Genomic DNA, 25,069 nt, shown 5'->3' on the forward strand with positions numbered 1-25,069 from the left:
ATTATTGTTATTTAGAAGGTAAATTTGTAATATTAGTCTCATCAATGTGCCATATAATTACTTTATTTTTGTCACGAGATATAAATATTGTTGTATTGTGATTATTATTCTATGATAATATTATTTAAAATATAGCATTTTGATATTTAGAAAATTATTAGTATTTTTTAAAAGAAATTAATGATTAATTCTTTTTAAAAATTATACATTTTGAAAGTAGTTAATAATTTTATAAAAAAGTATTTATTAATTTCTTTTAAAGTACTTGTAATTTTTTATGTTGTCAAAACATAATGTTAAAATATTATATTTAAATAGTATTTTGGATTATTTTATTATTACAATTTTAATAATAAATAAATATAGAAATGTTTGAATAGTGAATATATAAGTAGTGAAAATACTATTATAAATCATTTAAAAGTAAAATATGAACATATGAAAATAAGTTAAAAGAAGTATTACTAATACTATGCACTCTTCTGCCGCACGTTCTTTCATTTTGAACTTTGTTGCGGAAACTGGGGGGTTGGGAACGGAGCCAATGGGGGAGGAGGAAACAGAGATGAGTGCCGAGCAGCAGCTTCCGAAGTCGAATGAAGATGTCGCCGGGATCGCTCCAGCGGAATCAGGAGGCGAGCAAGCAGAGCACTTCTATTCGCCGCCGGCCATTCGCTTCGACGTTCCTCCAGTTAGAACCTATCACTTCTGTCGCCAGTTCAGGGCGTCGCCAAACCCTAACAATTTCCTACAGGGCGTCAAGTGGTACTCTTTTGCTCCGTCTTCATGCATCCTCTTTGCTCTTTCTTCTGTGCTTCCACTGACACTCTTTCTAGGTCGCCGGACGGTTCGTGTTTTCTCACAAGCACCGACGACAGGGCCTTTCATATTTTCTCATTGTAAGTAGTCTGTGTGTGTGTATGCGAACATTTGCATTTGTATTTCGTATATGGGAAAACCATCATTGGCCGCCATTTCCTACATATCAGACAAGTGAAATGTGGCATTGAATAGGTGGTAGTTTAAATTTGATGAATGAAAATGATATGTAGAATGGAGTGTGTAGTTTACTGGAAATCATAAGGTAAGTTGCTGACATCACTTAAGTAGTTGATTTCTTTGCAAACCAAGGGGCACCTAAGAGTGTGCACGTTCAAGGGGTTGCCTCTTGTCTACTTGAACCAATGTTATTACTGCCGATTAGTTTCTCGAAACCTTAAAAGGTTTTCTTTTCCCAATTTGATGCCTTTGAGAAGAGCGGCTTAGGTCCCCTTTCATAGACCTCGAAGAGTATACCAAAAGCCAAATATTTTCTTGGAATTCATGCAAGATACGGGAATTTAGAAGCTCAATAATGTATCTAAGCAAGTATAACAAATTCATATACTAGGAAATCAAAAGACATGTCAAAACTATGTACCAAAAAAGAATACATGTTGAAACTTCCATTTTAGAAAACCGAATACATGAATTCATTCCATTTCTTGAAAATACTATGAACTTGAAATGTTGGAAATTGAAAAGGCATTTCTAATTATTGGAATTTTGAAACACATTCCAACAGAAGCTAGGTTAGCTGATTTGGTTTTCAGGTTCTTTTTCAAGATTTTGGCTTAGCTTTATAGACTGTGTTGACATGTTGGTTCTGTAATATTAACTTGCTGATTGTTGAGTTGTCAAGCTATTCAGATATTTGATTTGTACCTTGGTCATTGCTGTGACCAAAGTAGTCAGAGAATTGCTCTGTCGACTTAATTCAAATTGATTAGCTGGCATGAATTTTGTGATGATACAGGCAATTTAATAGTGTGATAGGATTGTTATAATATCAGAACTCTGGACTTTCATGTCTTGGACTTTTGCTTTTCTCTGCAGCTTGGTGTATTAATCAATTTCTGGTTTGTAATTATGAGATGTATTTGATGGTACTGTTATTTCTTCTTCTCTAGACCAGATGATGGAAGTAGCTATCATGGACATGCTTGTTCTTTTTCTCCTGATGCAGGTGTGCTTGTTTAAGTTCTTTCTTTGATTTTTTGAGAATTTTGAAAATTTTGGTAGTGTGGTATTTCTCATTTTTATCATTATTCTTCTCATGCTTGTTTTATTGGTTAGCTAAATCTGAGCTGTTCTGTTTTCAAGGTGCTTTCAGCTCTTATGGTTCTTTGTTTGAGTTTTTAATTATAATTATCTATGGTTTTAAATTTTAGCTACAGATTCTTTTGCTGCAAATCTTCTTGTGAATGAGGGGGAAGCTATATATGATTACTGCTGGTACCCATATATGTCTGCTTCAGGTTCATCTCTTTCCTAGCTTTTTCTCCCGCTTCAGGTTTATTTACCTCAAGTATTGTCACTAGAATGGAAATTGACCCCCATACTTTTCTCGAGATTTCAGATCCAGTTACTTGTGTGTTTGCAAGTACCAGTCGTGATCATCCTATTCATCTTTGGGATTCAACTTCAGGCGAGGTTCTGGATCAGTGTTCCTATCATTTTTCTTTTTCTCAGATAAAGAAACCTGGGTTTTGTAATATGTTGAAAGTTGCAAGGCGCACACCCTCTGCACTTGGACTTATATTGTGTGTTCTATTACTTCCTAGAGGTTTTAGCCTGATTTGTCACTTAAGAATCTGTTGCTTGGTCTTGATGAAAACATAATCCCATAGATTGGTGAGAGACGAGCAAGCAGATGGTAGCCAGAGGTTCACCGGATGGCCCAAGTGGTGGCACCCACTGGCAGCCTTACCAGTGACTAAGCCACGTGCTGGCAAGTTTCTGGCATGTTGACCTGCTTTCCATTGAAAGTATCACCAGAGGCAGGCGAACTACCTCCGACAACTACTCTTTCATTTTCTATTGTTTTTTGTGTTTTTTTTTTTGAATTTTTTTTTTAGGGTTTCTTCACTGTTTACATGCATTGCTTTTCTTTATTTCTGTTCTGCATGGTGTATATTGATGGTACTAGCTCAAATTTGTTTTTCTTTGACCTCAAAGTTGTGTTTCATTTATTTAATTTCAATGAACACTTCAAATTTCAAGACTGAAAGAACCTCCTTCCAGGTTTTATCAAGTTCCATCAATCTAAGCATTTTTATACAAAATTTTGGATCCCTTATGACTATATTCTTCCTGCAAGTTCAATCAATATAAGTATTTTTACGAATTTTTTAATTTGTTATTTTTCCTTTATTTTTAGATTTTTTTTCACTCTTCACACTTCACACTTCACACTTCACTTTTTTTCTTTGTTTTTTTCATTGAAAATCGTATTTTATTGAATCTTAGTGAATTTCTTTATGTTGTTTTTATGTAACAATAACACAATTTTATGTTTTTCTTTCTTCTAGTTTTCTATTTATTTTGTTGTTTTAGCTTCTAGGTACTTCTTGAAGGCCTGGTGGTCTGATGGTTGATGACCGTGATATGTTAAAATCTATAAATCACGGACACTTCCTAGGGGTTTCCGTACTAGTGTTGTTGGCATGTCAGACACTCTGACATGCCTCTGGCATGCATAGGACATGGCCACTTGGCATGTCCGACAGTTTCTTAGAATCTTTTAAAAGGATATAGAAGGGGGCACACATGGGACACACGTGTTCCCTATGAAGACACTTGTAGGACACTTGTGTCCCCTATGCGGATAATTGAAACACTAAATAGTAGAGATTTTCTGTTTTACTCTTTAATTTTATGACTTGGTAATTGAATAATTCTTTTATTTTTCCATGTTTTGATTGCATAACTGTTCAGTTTTCATTTCCTTAATGCTTATCTTCTCTATCTCTTTAAACATCGATTGGATTGTGTGGGACAAAGACGACTTGGCTGTGAGTTGATTGCTAATTAGACTAGAGTTATTCATTTGAAATTTTGGCTTATGAATTTTAAATGCATATTTGTGAATTTGGAATAGAGTTTTGAATCTTTTGATTCATAATTATGCTTTAAAAATATGAAAATTATTTTATTAATTAACGTATCTCAACTGTGTCGCATCCTACTTTTTTGAAAATTGTTGTGTTCCCGTCTCCATGTCCGTGTCTATGCTTCATAGGTTAAAATGAAAATATGTGCTTCCTGACAATTCTGGGAGATTTCTACTACAATAGTATTCGTGAATAACCTAAATGTTCGTGTACATTTGTATGACTTCAATTCATTTTCCATTATTTTCACTGGGATTGCAGCTGCGTTGCACGTATCGGGCTTATGATGCTATGGATGAAATTACTGCTGCCTTTTCCATTGGTTTTAATCCTGCTGGGACCAAGTAAGTACTAGTTTTTTCAATAGATTTATGATTTGCCTCGTGTTACTGCTTTATTGTTTTGTGAGCTGTACAAAAGTTTTCTTATCAGAGGATATGCCATTGAAATTCAATCAAGGATATAAGCTCTGTGTTGTAATTTAGTTATCATATTTGCAGTTAAAGCTCATAATCAACATGAGGGCCGGTATGTTAACTTTTCTCTCTATGAATCCATTTATATGGATGCCAATAGAGTGTAGTAACTCTTTTGATACCCTCCCTGACCCTAGCTAAATGGGGAGCCCTGTGCATTGGGGACATCCTTGTCATTTTTTATGCCCATTTAGTCATTTTGCTTGGTTTATATATATTTTTTATAGGGATCAGAATTGGCATGGTATTCACCTGATCTAGAATAAGATATGGTCCTTTTGAAAATTAAAACCACTTCTGAGAGAAGTTATCCTATTATTTGCTGCATATCGTATAATTTGAACTGTGGTGTAGTGAAAGTTTTTGATATGTGGAATGGTACATTATTTTGCACCTTTTCATGTTGTTTACCTTCGATCTGTATGAGCCATTGTTGCTTATTTCCATTTGTATAGAGCTTAATATATAATTATATATACATGCACATTCCTGTTTTGAATTGAGTTTTAGATCCTTTGGGCTTGTGCATTTTATTGCAGGATATTTGCTGGGTATAATAAATCTATCAGAGTATTTGATCTTCATCGCCCTGGAAGAGATTTTGAACATCATTCAACTGTTCAAGGAAACAAGGAAGGGCAATCAGGTAGTTTTGGTTGCTATGCAATATATATTATACTTCTATGTTGGATAATAAGATAATGCTGTCAGTGTTACTTAAAGGATCAAATAACTGATGTCTGATGGAGTTATGGTCTACTGAATGTTATATTGTTGTTGCTCCAGTCTCTTCTGTTTCAGAGTATTGAATAGTCTGTCAAGCTAGAGATCTTATTTTGGTCATGCTTTTCCTTCCTTTGGATAGGCTACTCTGACTTTGAGGTTGGTGAATATAAATTCCAATCAGTGAGAAGTGACATTGAGGAATACCTATAGGGATCAACCTTGGAAAGATAGCATGGATCTCTGCTTTTGTTTTGGAGAGTGAAGGAATACTTTTCCTATTTTTGGTGATTTTACTTATTGGCAGCCTTTAATGATTGGCCAGCCCCTGCAAATAAAATATCAATATATAATTTTATATATAGCAAGGTTTTGAAAATCTTGAAGTTTATGATGGTGAATTGATACTTTGTAGTAAGAATAAATAAATTGTTTGGGTGGATGGTTGAGTGAGTGAGTGAGGGAGGGATGGAAGATTGGCTGGGCACGGTGAGCCAGGTCTTCTTCTTCTTCTACTGTTCATCCTCTTCGTGAATCTCACTGTGTATGTACATGGATATATTTATATAAAAAAAGAGAGGGAGGGAGAACTCAAACTGTCAAACTCCACTCAATGGGGTTGGCTGTTTGCATGGAGGGGGAGAAAGTGAAACTGAAATGGAATGAAGTGAAACTGAAAATGGTTTTTATCTCTTTTCAGTTTTTTTTTTTTTTTTTTTTACAAAACATGTTTTATATTTGAATTAGTTGTCAAACACCATTTGACCACTTTTCATTCCACTTCGGTTGAAATGAAATGTAAATTATTGGAATGGAATGGATTTCAAACAGAGCCTTAGTTGTTCATGGAGGAACTGAAATCGTTAGCATTAGGAATATTATTGTGTTTTAAGTTCTGTTCTGACCTGTTATCACCTATTGATGTCACACTTGAGTGTCATTCCAGCGTGTATTTGTCTGCTCTGAGTTTGTTTTTTTTTTGCATCCAGGCATTATATCTGCGATTGCTTTTTCTCCGAATCACCTGGGGATGTTTGCTACAGGCTCATATAGTCAAACTACTGCAATCTATGAGGAAGGTAATATGGAACCCTTGTACATATTACATGGCCAAGAAGGTGGGGTTACACATGTAAGTGGTTCTTAGCCCACATTTTTAGTTCTTTCTGAAATGTGAAGGAATAATTATTACACACAAAACTTTCTGTCAGGTGCAATTCTCAAAAGATGGTAACTACTTATTTACTGGGGGCCGGAAGGTAAAATTTTCTTTTTCATCTTCTCCTGTCCATTTGCCTATGTCTTCTCTTTTACTTCATACATGATGACCTTTCTTAGAGACAGTCTATGCTTTTCTCCCATTTCAGCCGTGGTTGACACTTTCATCTCCTATGGCTTGCTTGTAATAAAAGAAAGAAAACTGATCATCTTTCTTTGTATGTGCCCTTTCTTCTTTCTGTATATATATATTTCCAACAGGGGGTTAGGGGGCCAGGCAATAGATTTTGTCTCTTCTGTTTTTCAATGTGAAGTTTGCAGTCTGTCTCTACTCAAACTTTGTAGGATAGGTGGAATGCATGCCATAGATGTTCTCAACGATCTGAACCTAACAAAACTCTATACTTAATTTTGCATAGTGTTTTTCATTTGAGGAAATTATTTGTCTCCAAATCTGCTCTCTCTCTCTCTGATTACTAAATCTATTCTCTTTGTGACGGTTAAAAGAGATGGTTAATACCTGTTACAAAAAACTGGATAAGATTTGTTAAGCTCTATCTTGTTAAAAAACTAGCTAGATTTTGAAAATAGGTGTATATAACTAGCATTCCTACCCTTTGTATATTGTACCATTTCAGTGCACAGGATCTCAGCATTATTATTTACGGTAAATTCCACTAGGCACCTCAGAGGTTTGGCAAAAAGGCACAAATTATCCCTGTATTTTTGGAAATGATAGGGCCCCCTCTTGCCATTAAAGCCAGGGTAAAATAACCACTTATCCTTGTTTTTTAAAACAATTTCTCTCTTTCTCTCCTTTCTCTTGTTAGTCAGCCATGGCTATGGGGTTCTGTTGAACCCCATTATGATGGTCATGATATCAACTGCTGGAGGGGGGTGGGTCATTGTCACCGGGGAAAATGGGTTCACCCACACACAGAAGGAAGGGAGCGAGGGAGATGAGGGTATTTTTCAAGTTTTAATAGCTGTTGTGTGACGGTAGGCAGGAAAGTGAAGGGTGTTTAATAAAGTCAAGGAAAGTCCTTGTCATTTAAAACATAGGAGGTACTTTATGCCTTTTCACCAGACCTCACGAGTGCCGGGTGAACTTACCATCTTATTTAATGATAAATAGGGTTCACATAGAATTTGAGTTGTCTATCCATAAGTTTATACTATCCATTGAGACCAATAGACTTGTTTTGATTTTTATTGCCAGGAAAATTTGTTGGACCTTTTACTTTATAACTGTACTCATCCTACTTCAGCTTTCTAATAGTAGCTTACCCATCATCAAAAAAAAAAAAAGTAGCTTTCTGTTATTGTTATTTCTTAATGTAACTGTACTCTATTTCATCCTGCATGAGCTTTCAAGTAGTAGCTTACCCCTTATTGTTAAGCCTTAATGCAACTGTAATCTAATTTCAGCCTCCATTTGCTTTATAATGGTAGCTTGTCCTTTGGAATTATGGCTTAATGAAACTATGCATCTACTAGTAGCTGGCTGCTATCTGCTAACAACACTAATCACATGTGCTCAATTTATTATGCTTTTAACAAATGTTCTATTCTCAAATTTGTGATAGGACCCTTACATATTATGTTGGGATGTCCGAAAAGCTGTTGACATTGTGTACAAGTAAGTAATTTTTTATTTATGAGAAGTTTCCCCATGAACATTTATCGCATTACCTTATTTGTCACAAAAAAAGATATGCTAAGTGTATTTTTAATGAGTTTATTCTGAAACAGTAGTTCTTGGATGTCTTTGAAATAATCATATGTTGTTTTATTATAGTTAATGTTTTGATATGAAAAATGGGCACGTTTGGGGCTAACTCGTGTATGAAAACTTGAGGCGTGTTCAGTTGTAGAAAACATTTTTTAATTTTTCAACTCCCAGTTTACAACTAAACATGTCTTAACATTTTACGTTTTAAAAAGCAATAGCATTTGTTTTCAGGAAACATCTTTTTAATGTAATTGAAAAATTAGAAAATTGAAGGTTTTTTTTTTTTCTTTTTTTGGTAATTGGAGATTCAATCATTCAATAGATGGAGTTGAAAAATCAGAAAATGGAGCTGAAAAGTTAGAAAATGTTTTCTACAACTGAATATGCCTTAATTATTTTTAGTCGATGGGGATTTTTTTTCTATCTTTTGTGTAAACAAGCATTAGTTAGCATCTGCTGGTATTAGGTATATTCTTGATTCATTAAGGCACTTCCAACATTGAACAATTAGTTTCGGATATTATTTTTCACTTTTACTTTCCATAGAAAGAAAACTATTATTCACATTTTTGTAGAGATGCCAAACAGGTTGGGCCACGAGCCCAGTTCGGCCCATTACTGTAGCGTGCTAGGCTTGCCTTGGCTTGCCAATTATATAGGGTCAAATTGGCCTGAGCCCAACATTTTTGGGCGGGGCTCAGCTCGGGCTGTGGGCTTGATTGAATTTTAATTTTATAAAAAAGTAAAATTATAAATAATTGAATTTTAAATTTGGATTTTTTATATTTTAATTTAATAACTCTAATACTTTAAAAATTATATAGACAATATAACAAATTCACAATGACAAATCAATAAATCCCAAATAATTTATATCCCATACACAATTTTTCACTTTTTTTACAAGAAAATTTATTTCATACACAAAAAGGCATAATCAGTTTAAAAAATGTTAAATATATAAATAAATATGTATCTCATACACAATTGTTGGAGTTCAAATTCAAAATATGAAGTAATTTTTATAACTTTTAAATATTTATAAACTTTAATAATACTTTAAAAGTGGAATTGTAAACTATTAAAAGTTTCAATTTTCAAACTTTTACTTCTACATTCTAAATTTTTATTTTACAAGTAGAATTTGCATTTTTAAAAATATTTTTATATCTTCGATATTGATTAAAAAATATGTATAATTTTTTCAGATTGTTTTAAAAATGGGTCGGCCTAGCAGGCTTTTGTTAGCTTGGCCCATTAAGACTTGTGGGCTCAAGCTCAGCCCGGGTCAGGAGCTCAATGGGCCTTCTTGGCTTGACCCACTCTAGGTGGTCTCACGGGCAGGGCCAAGCCCAGCACTGTTTTTTTGCTGATGGGCCAGGCCCAGGCTCAGACCATTCTTTAGGACCAATTGCAGGCTTGGGCCGGCTTGGCTCGTTTGACATCACTACATTTTTGATCAACTGCTAAATCAAATTCCTATCATGCCTGCCCATAATTATACTAACCACCTTATAGACTGCGTGATCAGTCTGCTAGTTTGCAGCATTTATTACTTGGTTATGTTGCTCTGCCCCAAGGTCACTGCCAATGCGTTGGATGATATTCCTCTATGAGGAATGCTTGCAGTTTCCCACTAAGGGCCTGTTTGATTGCACTTATTTTCCATGGAAAATGAGTATTTTCCACCTAAATTCTAACTTTTAGGGTGCGTTTGATTGCAAGCATGGAAAGAAAATATTTTCTAGGTAATTGAATTGCCTAGAATTAAATTCCAGGGAAAATATCAATTGAACGTGTTTGATTGGCTTAATTTTCTACCTAGAAATTGTTATACTTTTCCAACTTTTGGTGTTTGATTGCTATTATTTTCTATGGAAATAGTCATTTTTTCTGACTTTTGGTGTTTGATTGTCATTACTTTCCCTAGAAAATGGACATTTTCCATAGAAAAAAAATATTTTTTACCTTGAAATTTATTCATTTTTAGTATTAAATTTTACTAATGAACCATCAATTACTCCATTAAAAAATAAAAGGCCAAGTTATTATAATGACAATATCCTACAAGTACTCTGTCGTGGGAACAAATAGCAGCCACCCAACGCCTGGCAATTGCACAATAGGAAAGCAAGAAACAAACAAAAAACAAAGAAACAAACAAAGAGCTTGATGAAGACCATAATAATAACCTAAAAACAAAAGAAATTTCTTTGCAAACTGCCTATGAAGAACACAACAATAATGAGGCATCTTCTCATTCATTTCATGCTCTATTTATCTTCACATCAGCTATAATCCTGAAGGACTACTACTACTACGCATGGTCTAATAATAACAAATATTGCCCCCTATGAAGGACTACTATGCAAATAATGCCCAACACATTCAAACCAGTACATGGACTGCTATATTTATTTGACAACTACATGGACTAGCATGCAAATGATACCCAACAAGAATAAAGACCATGATAACCTAAAAAACAAAAGGAACAACTTTAACCATCTGCTAAGGAAAGCAATAAGCCTATCTTCTCATTCTTTTCATACAGCAATGCAAACACAAACACATCTACAGAATTATAATCCCATTCAAACCAGTACAAAGTCAATACACGAAACAAAAAAATGTCTTCAGTACCTGCATTTCCATTTTCTCTTGCAGTCACTTTGGCACCAAAAATTATAATCCGACAACTCAGATTTGGGAAAAAAATCTGAGCACATCTACAGAATTATCCTGCAAGCTCATATTCCCCTAATTCCTTTGCAAATTTATTTTATACAGCCCACAGAAACATCAAATTACCATATGTAAATATCTAAATCTCCATTGGACCATCAAATTAGGCATGCAAAAAGCCAAGATAACAGGTAGTGGGGTGAGGCGCAAAAGTACAAACTACATATTCTTTTATCACATACATCCATGGAATGAAGAATATTTCAGTATTCTTCGGCGGAGATGGCGAACACGATGATCGCTCGCTGAAACAGAGACGAAGATCACTCGCTGAAACAGAGAATAAGATCGCTTCCAGCAATCTTGTTCAATACACTTGTAAGCATAATACACCTGTAAAGCCATAAACATAATGCACTAGGTACTTCCAGCAAGACCATACACAGAGCAATACAAACACAACATACCCACTGGTCTCATTCAAACAAATCATGCAAACAATGTACTTATTACAAAATATATAAAAATATGCAGTTTCGTTATGCCTTACAAATTAAACAGTATTTTTCACAAACATACTAAACATTATCCACTAATTAAGTGGAGGTGGATCACAACCAAGTTTCTCAAAAACCCAATCCCGCATAAATGTTTCATCAGTCAAACTCATAAAAATTTTCACAAACCTTTCATCCGCTTGAAATATCTTCATGATTTGCATCACATCACGCCTATCTATCTTCATGCCTTTTAATTTTTCTAAAACCAATTGCCCATTTATATGTTTTTGTGTATCTAATGTCGCTTGAATCTCCATAGCATTGGCAATTCTTTTCGATGATTCGGCAATACTCGATAGGGCAATAATACTCTCATCGGGTTGGGTACGTCTACGTTGTCTTCTGTTAGTTCCTCCTTCAGCGCTACGCTTGGAATCACTTTTTTTGTTTGGATTTGTAGCTTCACTTTGACTATCAATCTCATTTACACTTTCATCCATTACTAACAAAAAAAAAAAAAAACAACTTATTAAAATCTATTATATAAGGCATATTTATGAATAATATATATTTATTATTTACTTTTATAAATACCATGGGTGGGAGAGAGATATCATCATTGCCGGTTGTTGAGCGCTCTCCTGTAGCAACATCATTTCCAAGGATAACCTCCAACTCATCATACCGAGGACAATGTTTGTTCTTCCACTTTCCAAATTCTGGTTTTCCCTAGAAAAATTTTTAGAAACAAAGGCACATATTTTCATGACTTGTCAATGCTCAAAAGAAACTATACTACTAATGTGTAATGACAAAAAAGTTGCATGGTCGATAAAGCATTATACCTTAAGAAACTCCTCCCAAGCCAATGCATCGGCTGTGACACGTCCTGTGGTAGGATCCAACCCAAAACCACTCATACTTAATAATTGACGAAGTTCAACATATTCTTTCTTAATAGTCTTCAAACGCCCCCTTACATTTTTTTCCGACACCACAACTCCACACCCATTATTTACGCTCTCAATTACCTTGACACTTGAGATGAGGTAACATCATTGTCACTTCTTTTGTGACCGGTCAGCACTTGATGATATAATGCGCTAATCATACAATTATCCATTACATCATTCTAACGTATGTGACGATTCTTAGATGTAGGATCTATTTGGCTTGAGCTCTTTTCCTCTCCCATAGGGTTTTTTTGATTATGTGCCATAAAATCTGTCTTTCAAAATTAAAAAAGTTATGGTCAACCATTACATAATACCATGTACAAAAAATAATAACCGACTAATAATCTGTCTTTAATTTCGACAATATTAAGCAAGTTTATGTCAACCATTACATAAGGACATAAATGACAATTAAAATTTCAAATTTAATCAAAATCAACTCCTGCATCATGGTTGGGACGATAATCAGCCCACAATAAATCAACAATTGTATTCCTATTATTAGACCATGTTGCATCAGCTGTGAAAGATATGTGAGCATTTGGAGTCTCATCTTCAGATGCATCGACACGTGTAGGGTTATCCTCATCATCACTAGTATCTACATCCTCACCACAAACATCTTCTATATCATCATTCCTTAAGAAGTTGTGGACGACACAACAAGCAAGGACTATCTTTGCTTGTGTTTCAATGTCATGGTAGGGTTGATGCCTCAAATATGCAAATCTTCTCTTAAGCAAACCAATTGTCCTCTCAACAACATTACGTAGAGATGAATGGCGAAAATTGAACAACTCCTTATTACTTTCAGGACGTTGACCCTCAATGTCTGTACGATGATAACGAGTCCTGCGGTATGGTGCAAGAAATCCCGAAAATCCATACCGTAGGACTCGTTATCATCGTAGAGACATTGAGGGTCAACGTCCTAAAAGTAGTAAGGAGTTGTTCAATTTTTGCCATTCATCTCTACGTAATGTTGTTGAGAGGACAATTGGTTTACTTAAAAGAAGATTTGCATATTTGAGGCATCAACCCTACCACGACATTGAAACACAAGCAAAGATAGTCCTTGCTTGTTGTGTCGTCCACAACTTCTTAAGGAATGATGATATAGAAGATGTTTGTGGTGAGGATGTAGATACTAGTGATGATGAGGATAACCCTACACATGTTGATGTATCTGAAGACGAGACTCCGAATGCTCACATATCTTTCATAGTTGATGCAACATGGTCTAATAATAGGAATGCAATTGCTAATTTAATGTGGGCTGATTATCGTCCCAACCATGATGCAGGAGTTGATTTCGATTAAATTTGAATTTTTAATTGTCATTTATGTCCTTATGTAATGGTTGACATAAACTTGCTTAATATTATCGAAATTTAAGACAGATTATTAGTCGGCTACTATTTTTTGTACATGGTATTATGTAATGGTTGACCATAACTTTTTTAATTTTGAAAGACAGATTTTATGGCACATAATCAAAAAAACCCTATGGGAGAGGAAAAGAGCTCAAGCCAAATGGATCCTACATCTAAGAATCATCACATACGTTAGAATAATGTAATGGATAATTGTATGATTAGCGCACTATATCATCAAGTGTTGACCGGTCACAAAAGAAGTGACAATGGTGTTACCTCATCTCAAGTGTCAAGGTAATTGAGAGCGTAAATAATGGGTGTGGAGTTGTGGTGTCGGAAAAAAATGTAAGGGGGTGTTTGAAGACTATTAAGAAAGAATATGTTGAACTTCGTCAATTATTAAGTATGAGTGGTTTTTGGGTTGGATCCTACCGTTGGACGTGTCACAGCCGATGCATTGGCTTAGGAGGAGTTTCTTAAGGTATAATGCTTTATTGACTATGCAACTTTTTTGTCATTACACATTAGTAGTATAGTTTCTTTTGAGCATTGACAAGTCATGAAAATATTTGCCTTTGTTTCTAAAATTTTTTTAGGGGAAACCAAAATTTGGAAAGTGGAAGAACAAACATTTTCCTCGGTATGATAAGTTGGAGGTTATCCTTGGAAATGATGTTGCTACAGGAGAGCGCTCAACAGCCAGCAATGACGATATCTCTTCCATCTATGGTATTTATAAAAGTAAATAATAAATATATATTATTCATAATATGCCTTATATAATAGATTTTAATAAGTTGTTTTTTTTTTTTTTTTGTTAGTAATGGATGAAAGTGTAAATGAGATTGATAGTCAAAGTGAAGCTACAAATCCAAGCAAAAAAAGTGATTCCAAGCGTAGCGCTGAAGGAGGAACTAACAGAAGCCGGCGCAGACGTACTCAACCCGATGAGAGTATTATTGCCCTATCGAGTATTGCCGAATCATCGAAAAGAATTGCCAATGCTATGGAGATTCAAGCGACATTAGATACACAAAAACATATAAATTGGCAATTGGTTTTAGAAAAATTAAAAGGCATGAAGATAGATAGGCGTGATGTGATGCAAATCATGAAGATATTTCAAGCGGATGAAAGTTTTGTGAGAATTTTTATGAGTTTGATTGATGAAGCATTTATGCGGGATTGGGTTTTTGAGAAACTTGACCGTGATCCACCTCCACTTAATTAGTGGATAATGTTTAGTATGTTTGTGAAAAACACTGTTTAATTTGTAAGGCATAACGAAACTGCATATTTTTATATATTTTGTAATAGGTACATTGTTTGAATGAGACCAATGGGTATGTTGTGTTTGTATTGCTCTATGTATGGTCTTGCTGGAAGTACCTAGAGCATTATGTTTATGGCTTTATAGGTGTATTATGCTTACAAGTGTATTGAACAAGATTGCTGGAAGCGATCTTGTTCTCTGTTTCAATGAGTGATCTTCGTCTCTGTTTCAGCGAGCGATCTTCGTGTTCGCCATCTTCGCCGAAGAATACTGAAATATTCTTCATTCCATGGATGTATGTGATAAAAGAATATGTAGTTTGTACTTTTGCGCCTCACTCCACTACCTGTTATCTTGGCTTTTTGCATGCCTAATTTGATGGTCCAGTGGAGATTCAGATATTTACATATGGTAATTTGATGTTTCTGTGGGCTGTATAAAATAAATTTGCAAAGGAATTAGGGGAATATGAGCTTGTAGGATAATTCTGTAGATGTGCTCAGATTTTTTTCCCAAATCTGAGTTGTCGGATTATAATTTTTGGTGCCAAAGTGACTGCAAGAGAAAATGGAAATGCAGGTACTGAAGACATTTTTTTGTTTCGTGTCTTGACTTTGTACTGGTTTGATGGGATTATAATTCTGTAGATGTGTTTGTATTGCTGTATGAAAAGAATGAGAAGATAGGCTTATTGCTTTCCTTAGCAGATGGTTAAAGTTGTTCCTTTTGTTTTTTAGGTTATCATGGTCTTTATTCTTGTTGGGTATCATTTGCATGCTAATCCATGTAGTTGTCAAATAAATATAGCAGTCCATGTACTGGTTTGAATGTGTTGGGCATTATTTGCATAGTCGTCCTTCATAGGGGGCAATATTTGTTATTATTAGACCATGTGTAGTAGTCCTTCAGGATTGTAGCTGATGTGAAGATAAATAGAGCATGAAATGAATGAGAAGATGCTTCATTATTGTTGTATTCTTCATAGGTAGTTTGCAAAGAAATTTCTTTTGTTTTTAGGTTATTATTATGGTCTTCATCGAGCTCTTTGTTTTTTGTTTGTTTCTTGCTTTCCTGTTGTGCAATTGCTAGGTGTTGGGTGGCTGCTATTTGTTCCCACAGCAGAGTACTTGTAGGATATTGTCATTATAGTAACTTGGCCTTTTTTTTTAAATGGAGTAATTGATGGTTCATTAGTAAAATTTAATATTAAAAATGAATAAATTTCAAGGTAAAAAATATTTTTTTTCTATGAAAAATGTCCATTTTCTAGGGAAAATAATGACAATCAAACACCAAAAGCTATAAAAAATGACTATTTCATAGAAAATAATGGCAATCAAACACCAAAAGTTGGAAAAGTATAATAATTTCTAGGTAGAAAATTAAGCCAATCAAACACGTTCAATTGACATTTTCCCTGGAATTTAATTTTAGGCAATTCAATTACTTAGAAAATATTTTCTTTCCATGCAAATTCCATGCTTGCAATCAAACGCACCCTAAATGTTTTAATTATGTGACTCTAAAGGATAATGTTAATGAAGTCCATTTGACCATTGGGATGCACAATTTTCTTGTCTGCTTGAGAGAACCATTCAGGGCCTTGGTTATGGCTTTTGAAATTTCTGAAGGAAAGTGTGGTTTGCCTGCACTTGCAGTTGTAGACCATTTCCCTCTTTACCATGTCTGCTGAGGAAATAATTTGTTTTCTCAATTGAAACAAATCTTGGATGACCCTCATTAATTGCATAACTTTAGAGGCCAGAGTTCTAATTTCTTGTTTGCACTGTATTTATTTTGTAATTAGGCTTTATAGATCATCAAGTAATACCAATCAACGGATACTGTTTGATATTGAGCCCTCTGGTCGGCATCTTGGAACTGGTGGTCAGGTAATTATTGTAGCTTTTACCTTCTCTCATCTCCATGCCCTCGTATTCCTGATCCTTATGTGGAGTTTAGTTCATATTCATAATCTTCTTTGAATCATTATTGGTTTCAGGACGGCTTAGTTCATATTTATAATCTTCAAACGGGACAGTGGGTATCAAGCTTTCAAGCTGCACTCGGTAATACTATTCCGCATCTTCATTGTACAAGTGAAATTCTGTTCTTACTCTCATTCGCTTTCCTATGTAATGGATTCGCATGCCTTCTGTGCAGACACTGTTAATGGCTTTTCTTTCCATCCATTTCTGGCAATGGCAGCTTCTTCGTCAGGGCACCGAAGATTTATAAGCCCTGACGATTCACCAGGGGACTTTAGCTTTAGCGGTATCTCCATTCCTTGGCTATATTTGCTTACTTTTCCTGTTCCTTTCTTCTACTTCTTGTGTATCTATTCTGCCTCTTGATCCATGAAGTAAAAGAATTAATTCTACAACCAAGATTGAATCCTGAACTAAGGACATATAGATAGATAACGTTCAATTTTTCTATGATTTTGGGCTTAAGATTCTTTGTTTTTCCTCTTATAAGATAGGTTCAGAAGAAAATGAGTACGGTTGTGGTACTAATTGACTGTGTCCTGCGTAGGGGAGGAAAACTGTGCTTCAGTTTGGAGCTTCTCTTTTGATTCGATAATGGCGGAAGATAACTTGTACCAGCAGCAGGGTCCTTGATTTGTATTGGCAGCAAGTATGAGTTTTTATGCAATTATATAAGCTTATTATTGTATTATTTTGACGGTGTTGTTTATCAACAAATACTTGTATATGAACGTAATTTTACCAGAAAACTCATTCCAATTGATTGAAAAATTCGTTGTAAATCCGACTAACTGTAACAGGTCACTTGCCGCTCTCTCATTCTCTCTCTATGGGTGAACGAGTGCACTTTCTGTTTAGTTTATAGACTCCGTTTTCTACTTTGCAAACAATGGGCTCGATCGCTTTTGGGTAGGTTCTTTCTACGGTCTGAGATTGATCCAATTCGTCGGAGGTAGAACCAGAAGGGGGGACGCATATCTGTTCATCGGGTTGGGTTGCATTAGTTGTAGGGGCAAAATTGTCCCAAACAAGCAGCTGCTTGCCAGTCCCACAGTGGCCTAATGGTGGCGGGATAAGCTAATCTCAGGATTAAGATTAACTAATCGCTCCCATGGAAATACTTGTGCAGCTGAGCTGCCTAGTAGTACCATTAATGCGTAACACGAACTGTCAATTCTCATGCATGGAGCCATGAGCGGGTGTGATTTTGTTCATCCCTTTTTAATGGGATAACTTTACCTCTTGTTAGTTTGGGGTAAAAAGGTCATTTGGGCGGTGGGGACTCCCTTACCCCGTTTCTCTCTCCTCTTCTCTTGCTTTTACCGTTGCATTATCTCGTCGTTACATCGTCACCTCACCACTGCATTCTTGCTTCATGGTCAACGAGGCGAGGATATAATAGCGAGACGAGGTGGTTGGCATGTGAGGAAACCTCGACAATTGACATGAGAGAGGAGGTGGTGGCAACATAAGACTGGCTGAAGAAAAAGAGAAAAGAGAGGAGAGAGAAGAGAGGAGATAGGGAGGTTTGAAAAAAAAGAGGGGAACAAAGAGAGGAAATATCGTTAGTTTTTCACGAGGGTTATTTTAACTCCCGTTAATGGGGTGAACAAAATGGCACTTGTCACAAGTTATCGTCAATTTGCAAATAAGTTGTCCACGTCATAATTGATTGATTGGTTTATTATTATTATTATTATTGAGACTCTTTTGGATAAATATAAATTTATGTTAAAAAATTTTAGCCAGTCTATTTTAGTAAATTCGAGTTTAATAACTGTGAATGTGAAATTAGTTTCTATTTTTTTTTGATTAATTTCACAAGAGTAATGGAGTTTAATACACTTATAACGCTTTTATATATTAAAGAACTTTACTAAATTTATTAGAGAAATTATAATAAGAATTAGGAGTATTATTTTTTCAGTTAAAATGTAGAAATTATGCTTTAGATAAAAAAAAAAAAAAAAAGTTAATTACAAAGAGTTAGTTGCAATTCATTCGGCTGCCAATAGTAGAGAACTGTATGTATCTCATTGCGCTCTCTCTCTCTCTTCTAACATTCTTCTTAACCTGCAATGGCAATGCCAGATCATTTGATCGAAGAAATCTCTCCTTTACCTATCGATTCGAGATGTTGGGCGCTTTAAACTTGTCAAGATGTCTCCTGGGTCCCCCCCACCAATACCATTGCAGATCCGCGGACACCGCAAGCCGAAGCGGCTGCTACGCTGAAAAATAAACAGAAAATTAGGAATTGGTTTCATCTCTATTTTTAAGGCCTATATATAGAGATTGTTAACAAACATGTAACTCTCTCAGTTAACACCTAACTAACAATCTAACAAACAAGCTAACAGCCAACTGTCATTACTAACAATAACTAACTAAGTAGAACAGTTTACACCATATTACGATTAATGCTTTATTATCTTACAATATCTTTATATTTCTATTATCTTTTAGGCATTTACCCCCTTTGCTTTATTTGAGGGTTTTGGTGTTAATCTCATTATTATAATTAGGTCAAAGCTTATTTTGAAATATATTAAAGGATGGGTATAACTTAAAAGTTCCGACATATTAAAATATCAAAAATAAGAGGACTTCAAATACCATAAAAATAGAGTTAAAATTTATAAATGTTACTTAAATATTTATATATTATTTAACCAGTTGTTACTAATCAAAGCATTTTTCAAGAAAAAACTGACATGGTTAGCATCGATGGGGAATGTCTAGCAAAGATTGGTGACTAGAAATTAGGACTTATAAGTTTTAATCTTTAATATTAAGATTTAGTTTTGATTTGAATTTTGAATTTGGAATTTAAATTTAATTTATTGTTTAACATAATTTTATCTTTTAGTTATTCTGTTAAGATAATTGTTGTTACTAGCTGGTTCATTTATTAATTTTGATTTTGTCTCCCTGATTTAGGTGGGTTGTTCACCTTTATATAGTAAGTAATATGGTTTCTTATTTAATATTGAAATGCGCAATATTAATTAATTAATGAAGTTGAATTAAAGTTTGACCGATAATTTTGGATCAAATGTATATTTTTTTTAATTTTCTTTTTGGAAAGTGATTAAGCATAATAATTAATGGTTAAAGAATCAAACCAAAGTAGTAAAGCAAAAATAAAAAGAAATTCAAGGCTCAGAGGCTCAGCCATGATTTGAGGCAAAATTCAAGTTTTCCTTTTTTTTTTTTTTTCCCTCGGATTTGGAGCAAAATTAGTGGAGATTTAAGAATAGCCGAGGTCTAACCCCCCACCCCACGGGGGGAATTAAATTATCATGATTAAAGAGAATTAATAATAATAATAATCAATATGATGGATGGATGGATGGATGGATGGCTCAATCAGCGGTGATCACCGCGTTCCAGCTTTCAGGTCAGTGGGCCAATTCAGCGAAGCTTTGTATGTTTGACGCGTCGTTGACTGGTTTCACAAAAAGCAAAATCCACCGCGGGTAAAATTATAAAACATCCGTGAGCCGCCACCCGCCTACTTCGAACTTCCCAGAAATGTCGCTGCCCAATCTACACCCTCGAATCGCCGCCCGACCGACACGTGGCGGAATCAAACTCTCCGTCAGATACGAGGGCCACGAGTCAGTTGCGTTAGCGAAACGTGTTCGATAAGCTTACCGACCACCATCGCCCGCCGACTTGGACCGACCCTATCGGCCACGTCATTGCCAAGTCTCGAGTCTCGCCAACCCCACGTTCTTTTCTGTGCACCGACGGGATTCCGCCGCGTGTCCTCTTCCTCAAACGGCTAATTTTCTTTCTCTGATATTTAAATAGAAGAAAATTCTAGGGGTTTCTGGTAAAATTACGAAATTTCATATCCCTCGATATTTCTTTTGTTCCCCCCAGTTGAGTTGACATCGCTGCTCACCGCCTCCTCCTCCTCCTCCTCCTCCTCCTTCTTCTTCCACCAGTCGCCGTTCACCGGTACCCCTTCTCCGTTTGTCCGCCATCGCCGATCGGTGTCTCCGAAGCCTCTGAACCCAGTTCTCGTCTACTTGCTGGGCATCTTAAATTAATCCGTTCACTCCTTCCAAGCCAAATAAAATATTAAATCAAGACTTGGTTTGGCACATTGGGAATTTGTTGGCATCGTTGGCCTTCAATTGTGTGTTTCTATCTACTATATTTCTGCTGCTGAAGCCAGATTACCACATTATGTGAGTTCTCATCACATCTTGCTCTTTAAGTTTCGTATTTTCGTCAATTCAAATTTCCTTGTGCCTGAGATACCTCTGAATCCATTCGTTTATTTCCTTTCTGAATATTGAACCTGTTTGCTAGGTTTAAGTACGACATCAGTAGAAGAGAGAGGGAGGGAGGGTGGGAGAGGAGAGAGTTTTATTTACTGTTTTTGTGCCACTGAAGCCAGATTATAACTTTCTTACAGTGTCCTTGCATCCAAGTTCACTAAGAAGTAAGAACAGCATGCACTAATGCATTTGTTCACTTTATTGTGTAAACTTTGGCTAGGTTAACTACAATACACTCCGTTGAGGGGGATGAGGCGATAAACTTAGCTATTATTGCAATTTAAAATGTCTTTCTTTGTTGTCGCTGTCCCAAATTACCTGATTAGACTCTTGAAACCTGAAATCTTCTGTTTTCTAGGTGAATCAATCAAAAGCTTTGTTTCTTTTGATTTACCCCAGAATATTTGTTTTTGGGCTTCGCTTTTTCTTCATTTCCTTAGTGGATTCATGAAAAAGTGAGTTTTCTGGTTATATCTGGTATTAATACAAGCAATCAATCTGTTAATCCCTCCAATTTCTTCGGGGGTTTCATGGTTTTTGTGATTATATCTGGTATGAATCAGCTTAATCCAACCTCTGTATCCATATATATATATGTGTGTATCCGTGTATATATGCTTAGATCTGAGTTCTTGATGATGGTGGATTTGAGGGGATTTTTGTATATGTTGATGATTGATCTAAGCTTATCTGCTTTTTTCTTATTTCCCCTTAATTTGCTTAATTTTCTTTTACCTTTTGCTGTGAATATAGTTCCCCAGAGATAAGTAAAGATAAACTAAAAACTTAAAAGGATTCTGTGGATGAGCTCGCATGGTTCTTGTTAGCGATGTGTTATGAGGGAGTTGATGATAGATACTTCTATATTTGAACTTTTGTCGTTCGATTGTTTTGATATTTTTGCTGTTTGATTGATTGGAAAATCAGATTTGATTGAGAATCGTTGCGAAGAGTTGAGGAAGAATATGGCTATAACATTGGGAAAAATTTGGGAGTCAAATTTGGAGCCGACGGGTGAAGGATTAGGGTTAGGTTTGGGATTTGTGCGATATAGGCGATCAATGAGCGGGAAGAGGATTGCCATATCTAGCAACATGGAGGTTGATTCAACACGTACATTGAAGAAGCCGTGCCTCGACAGAACGCCTGCAGCTCCTAACAAGTCTCTTCTCGAAGCCCTGCCCCAAGACATTCTTGTAAGTACCAAATTTACAAACAGTTACATATAGAAATGGCTGGGTATATGTGTTTGGCTGATATATTAGTGAATTTGATTTGCAGATTAGGATATTGTGTGGTGTTGATCATGATGATCTGAAGCAGCTTTACAGTGTGTCAAAGCCGATCAGAGAAGCAGTGAGTTCTTGTTCTTATTTTAGAAGGGAACTTGCCCTTTGGTTATCTTATCTTGTTGCTTGTAGTGATTATATTTCTGACTTGTGCTTCCATGAATTCACAGGCCCTAATTGCAAAGCAGTGCCATTTTGCTTACAGCACTCCTACTAAGAAGAGACTGCCTTTTCGAAATTCGACAAACATGGGGGACGAGGACATATTAGAAGAGGTTGAGGCTGAGGCCCCGGGTGCTCCAAAACAATCTTGGCCACACCGGGCTCGAACTCGATTGAGCGCGAAGAAGTTGGCCGGCATTTCAGTGGCCTTGTTTGCCTCACCAATCGAAGAACTGTAACCCAACACAATGCTAGAGTATTATTGTGTTGGTACAGCGATTGTTGTTTGTACGAGCAATAGTTTCGGCCGAGTTTCCTAGTTGATGATGGGAGTCTTGAGAAATGAATGAGATCTGATTAGCGGGTCTCTCTTGCCTTGTAAATTGTCGTCGTCTACAATCTCTACACAAGAAGCCATCTTCTTCAACCATTTCATTGAAGATGGGTTGTGGCTTGTTTGTATTTGTATTGTAAATTTTGGGGGTTTTTGGTTGGAAGGGAGGGGGGCTATGCTTGCCTGGGGATGTAAATGGTAGTCACCAGTGATTACATTTTCGTGTTATAATTGTTGAATGGAAGTAATAACATTTATCATCTTTCCTTTTTGGTGTATATATGTCAGTCGTCTGAACATTCCCGATTTGCTCAACAGTCTCTTCTTCCTTAACAGTATAATTGTCTTTGCATTGATTCTTCGGTTAACTTAGTTAATGATTGGCCTTTTTCATTCTTTCTCATGTGGACAATTGGGCCAAATCTAAGTTTGGGAGATAAAAATTGCCTTTCTTGCTATGTTGCTTGTATGATTGTTATATTGCTTGTACTAACTAATGTTTCTTACAATAAAAAAAAAAAAAAAAACCTAATGTTTCTATAAATAAAAAAAAAAACCTTCAACTAATGTTTTGTTGGTGTATATAATAATTATTTTTCAGTTATTAATTATCATAAAAATAGTAATATTTTTATTGTGTTTAATAAAATGGCTCTATACTCAAGAATAGATTGAAATTTAAATAAAGAGGCTCAAAAGCCTATCAAATAATTGACATAAAGGGATATTAATTAAGTAATTAAATGATTGAGGCTGAGTGAACTCACTCAAAAGCCTTTCCTTAGGGATTTTTTAAAAAATTCATGCATTACTTTACTACTATTACTTAAAAGATTATTTATGATCTCCGATATTATTTTCTATAAAACAGGAAGAAAGTCTAAAATATTCGTCGAAGATGATGACTTTCCCTCCACCTATCAACCTCTTTGTAACACCCGAGAATAATTTTGAGGATAAAAATGATGGGCATAATTGGAATTTTGGAAAAAATAAGGCTATAGGGCACACTAACACAGTTTTGGACGATCGAATTAATCAGAGGGAGTACCTCGGACCCTAGATAGCCAAGGAAAATGGTATAGTATCGACGAGCAATTAAAATTATGATTTTTAGTGATAAAAGAAATGAGATCGGGAACAGTTTTCGGTACAGCAAAAATACAGCTGCCAATTAGGTCGTATTACCGAATTGTTATAAATGATGTCCAAAAAGTCAACGGAGGGTATCAAGGACTAGTATTCGATGTATAGAACAACCCTTAAGTGGTTTCAGGCTGAATCGAGTGGATTTGAGGTCAAATAAATCAATCAGGCCTAAGTGTAATTTTCTAAAATTGCCCGAGGAAGGTCTAAACGACAATTTTTCAAAAGTTTCAAGGGAGAAATGAGAAATACTAATCTTAAGGGTCATAGTGAGAATGTTAGAAAGATCTGGGGCTTGAGGATAAGGACCAAAATGCAAAACAAAATTTCATGGGAGCCTAACTATAATTTTCAGAAATTTCGCACGTACATTGCAGATTTGGCCGAGATTTTGGCCTGATTTTTCGGCGATTTGGGCAGCCTAGGGTCGTCAGGGAGTGGCTTAGGGTGGTCTAGGAAGCGTGGGGAAGAAGCCTTGGCCGGAGATCGGCCACGTGGGGGCGGATTTTGGCTATAAATAGCCAAGGGTTTCGGCCGAGAAGGAGGCACCAAATCGAGCTCGATTTCGAACGATTTCTGGAGCTTTGATAGAGGGATTTTGGTCTCTGGGAGACAAGGATCATTTAGGGATCGATTTGAGGTGTTTTGGAGTAGGTTTGAGGGGGTTTCGAGTTCGGCCGAGGGTTTGAGGCGGTCCGCCTAGTCGGACCTGCAACCGGCCATTTGGGCCACTTTCCAGTGGCCTTTCGGCCTGATTTTGGTGGGGATAGGATCGACTTCTCAAGGGCTTTCGGGGGGTACCGGTTTCGAGGCGATCGGAGCAACCGCCGGCGGCCGGCTAAAGGTAGAAGACGGTGGCGCGTGACTGCCACGCGCCAGTTCAAACCAGTCAGCCACGCGCCGGCGCGTGAGGATTCAGGTAATTTCGAATTTTTTTTATTTATTTTAAGAAAAATAAATTATGAATTATGATGCAAGAAAATTTGG

At 35.9% G+C, this 25,069-nt stretch overlaps 2 protein-coding genes across 3 annotated transcripts; both read left to right on the plus strand.

Annotated features, from left to right (window-relative positions):
* Positions 1-411: 411 nt before the first annotated feature.
* On the plus strand, positions 412-17,641 carry LOC127807682 (uncharacterized). 2 transcript variants are annotated; one of them, XM_052345718.1, is made up of 14 exons: positions 412-765; positions 837-899; positions 1,950-2,005; positions 2,217-2,297; positions 2,399-2,472; positions 4,194-4,276; positions 4,948-5,054; positions 6,121-6,263; positions 6,343-6,390; positions 7,936-7,988; positions 16,679-16,763; positions 16,874-16,940; positions 17,035-17,145; positions 17,407-17,641. In XM_052345718.1, the coding sequence occupies exons 1-14, from the start codon at positions 473-475 to the stop codon at positions 17,490-17,492; spliced, it is 1,350 nt and encodes a 449-aa protein (XP_052201678.1). In that variant the 5' UTR covers positions 412-472; the 3' UTR covers positions 17,493-17,641. The 2 variants fall into 2 exon arrangements, with proteins under 2 accessions (XP_052201678.1, XP_052201677.1); XM_052345717.1 differs by having other exon boundaries at positions 413-765; positions 2,211-2,297.
* Positions 17,642-21,220: 3,579 nt separating this feature from the next.
* LOC127807224 (F-box protein At1g61340) lies at positions 21,221-23,216 on the plus strand. Its single transcript, XM_052344903.1, has 4 exons — positions 21,221-21,315; positions 22,079-22,347; positions 22,433-22,507; positions 22,611-23,216. Exons 2-4 carry the CDS (start codon positions 22,117-22,119, stop codon positions 22,839-22,841), a joined length of 537 nt encoding a protein of 178 aa, XP_052200863.1. The 5' UTR covers positions 21,221-21,315; positions 22,079-22,116; the 3' UTR covers positions 22,842-23,216.
* The last annotated feature ends 1,853 nt before the right edge of the window (positions 23,217-25,069 follow it).

The sequence above is a fragment of the Diospyros lotus genome, chromosome 8, assembly GCF_014633365.1.
Source record: "Diospyros lotus cultivar Yz01 chromosome 8, ASM1463336v1, whole genome shotgun sequence".
Classification (NCBI taxonomy): domain Eukaryota; kingdom Viridiplantae; phylum Streptophyta; class Magnoliopsida; order Ericales; family Ebenaceae; genus Diospyros; species Diospyros lotus.

Coding starts and splice junctions, on each gene's coding strand:
- LOC127807682 (XM_052345717.1), top strand. CDS start 473: ATGCACTCTTCTGCCGCACGTTCTTTCATTTTGAACTTTGTTGCGGAA. Junction 6,391..7,935: donor TATTTACTGGGGGCCGGAAG/GTAAAATTTTCT, acceptor AATTTGTGATAG/GACCCTTACATATTATGTTG. Junction 16,764..16,873: donor ATCTTGGAACTGGTGGTCAG/GTAATTATTGTA, acceptor TATTGGTTTCAG/GACGGCTTAGTTCATATTTA.
- LOC127807224 (XM_052344903.1), top strand. CDS start 22,117: ATGGCTATAACATTGGGAAAAATTTGGGAGTCAAATTTGGAGCCGACG. Junction 22,348..22,432: donor CCCTGCCCCAAGACATTCTT/GTAAGTACCAAA, acceptor TTTGATTTGCAG/ATTAGGATATTGTGTGGTGT. Junction 22,508..22,610: donor CAAAGCCGATCAGAGAAGCA/GTGAGTTCTTGT, acceptor ATGAATTCACAG/GCCCTAATTGCAAAGCAGTG.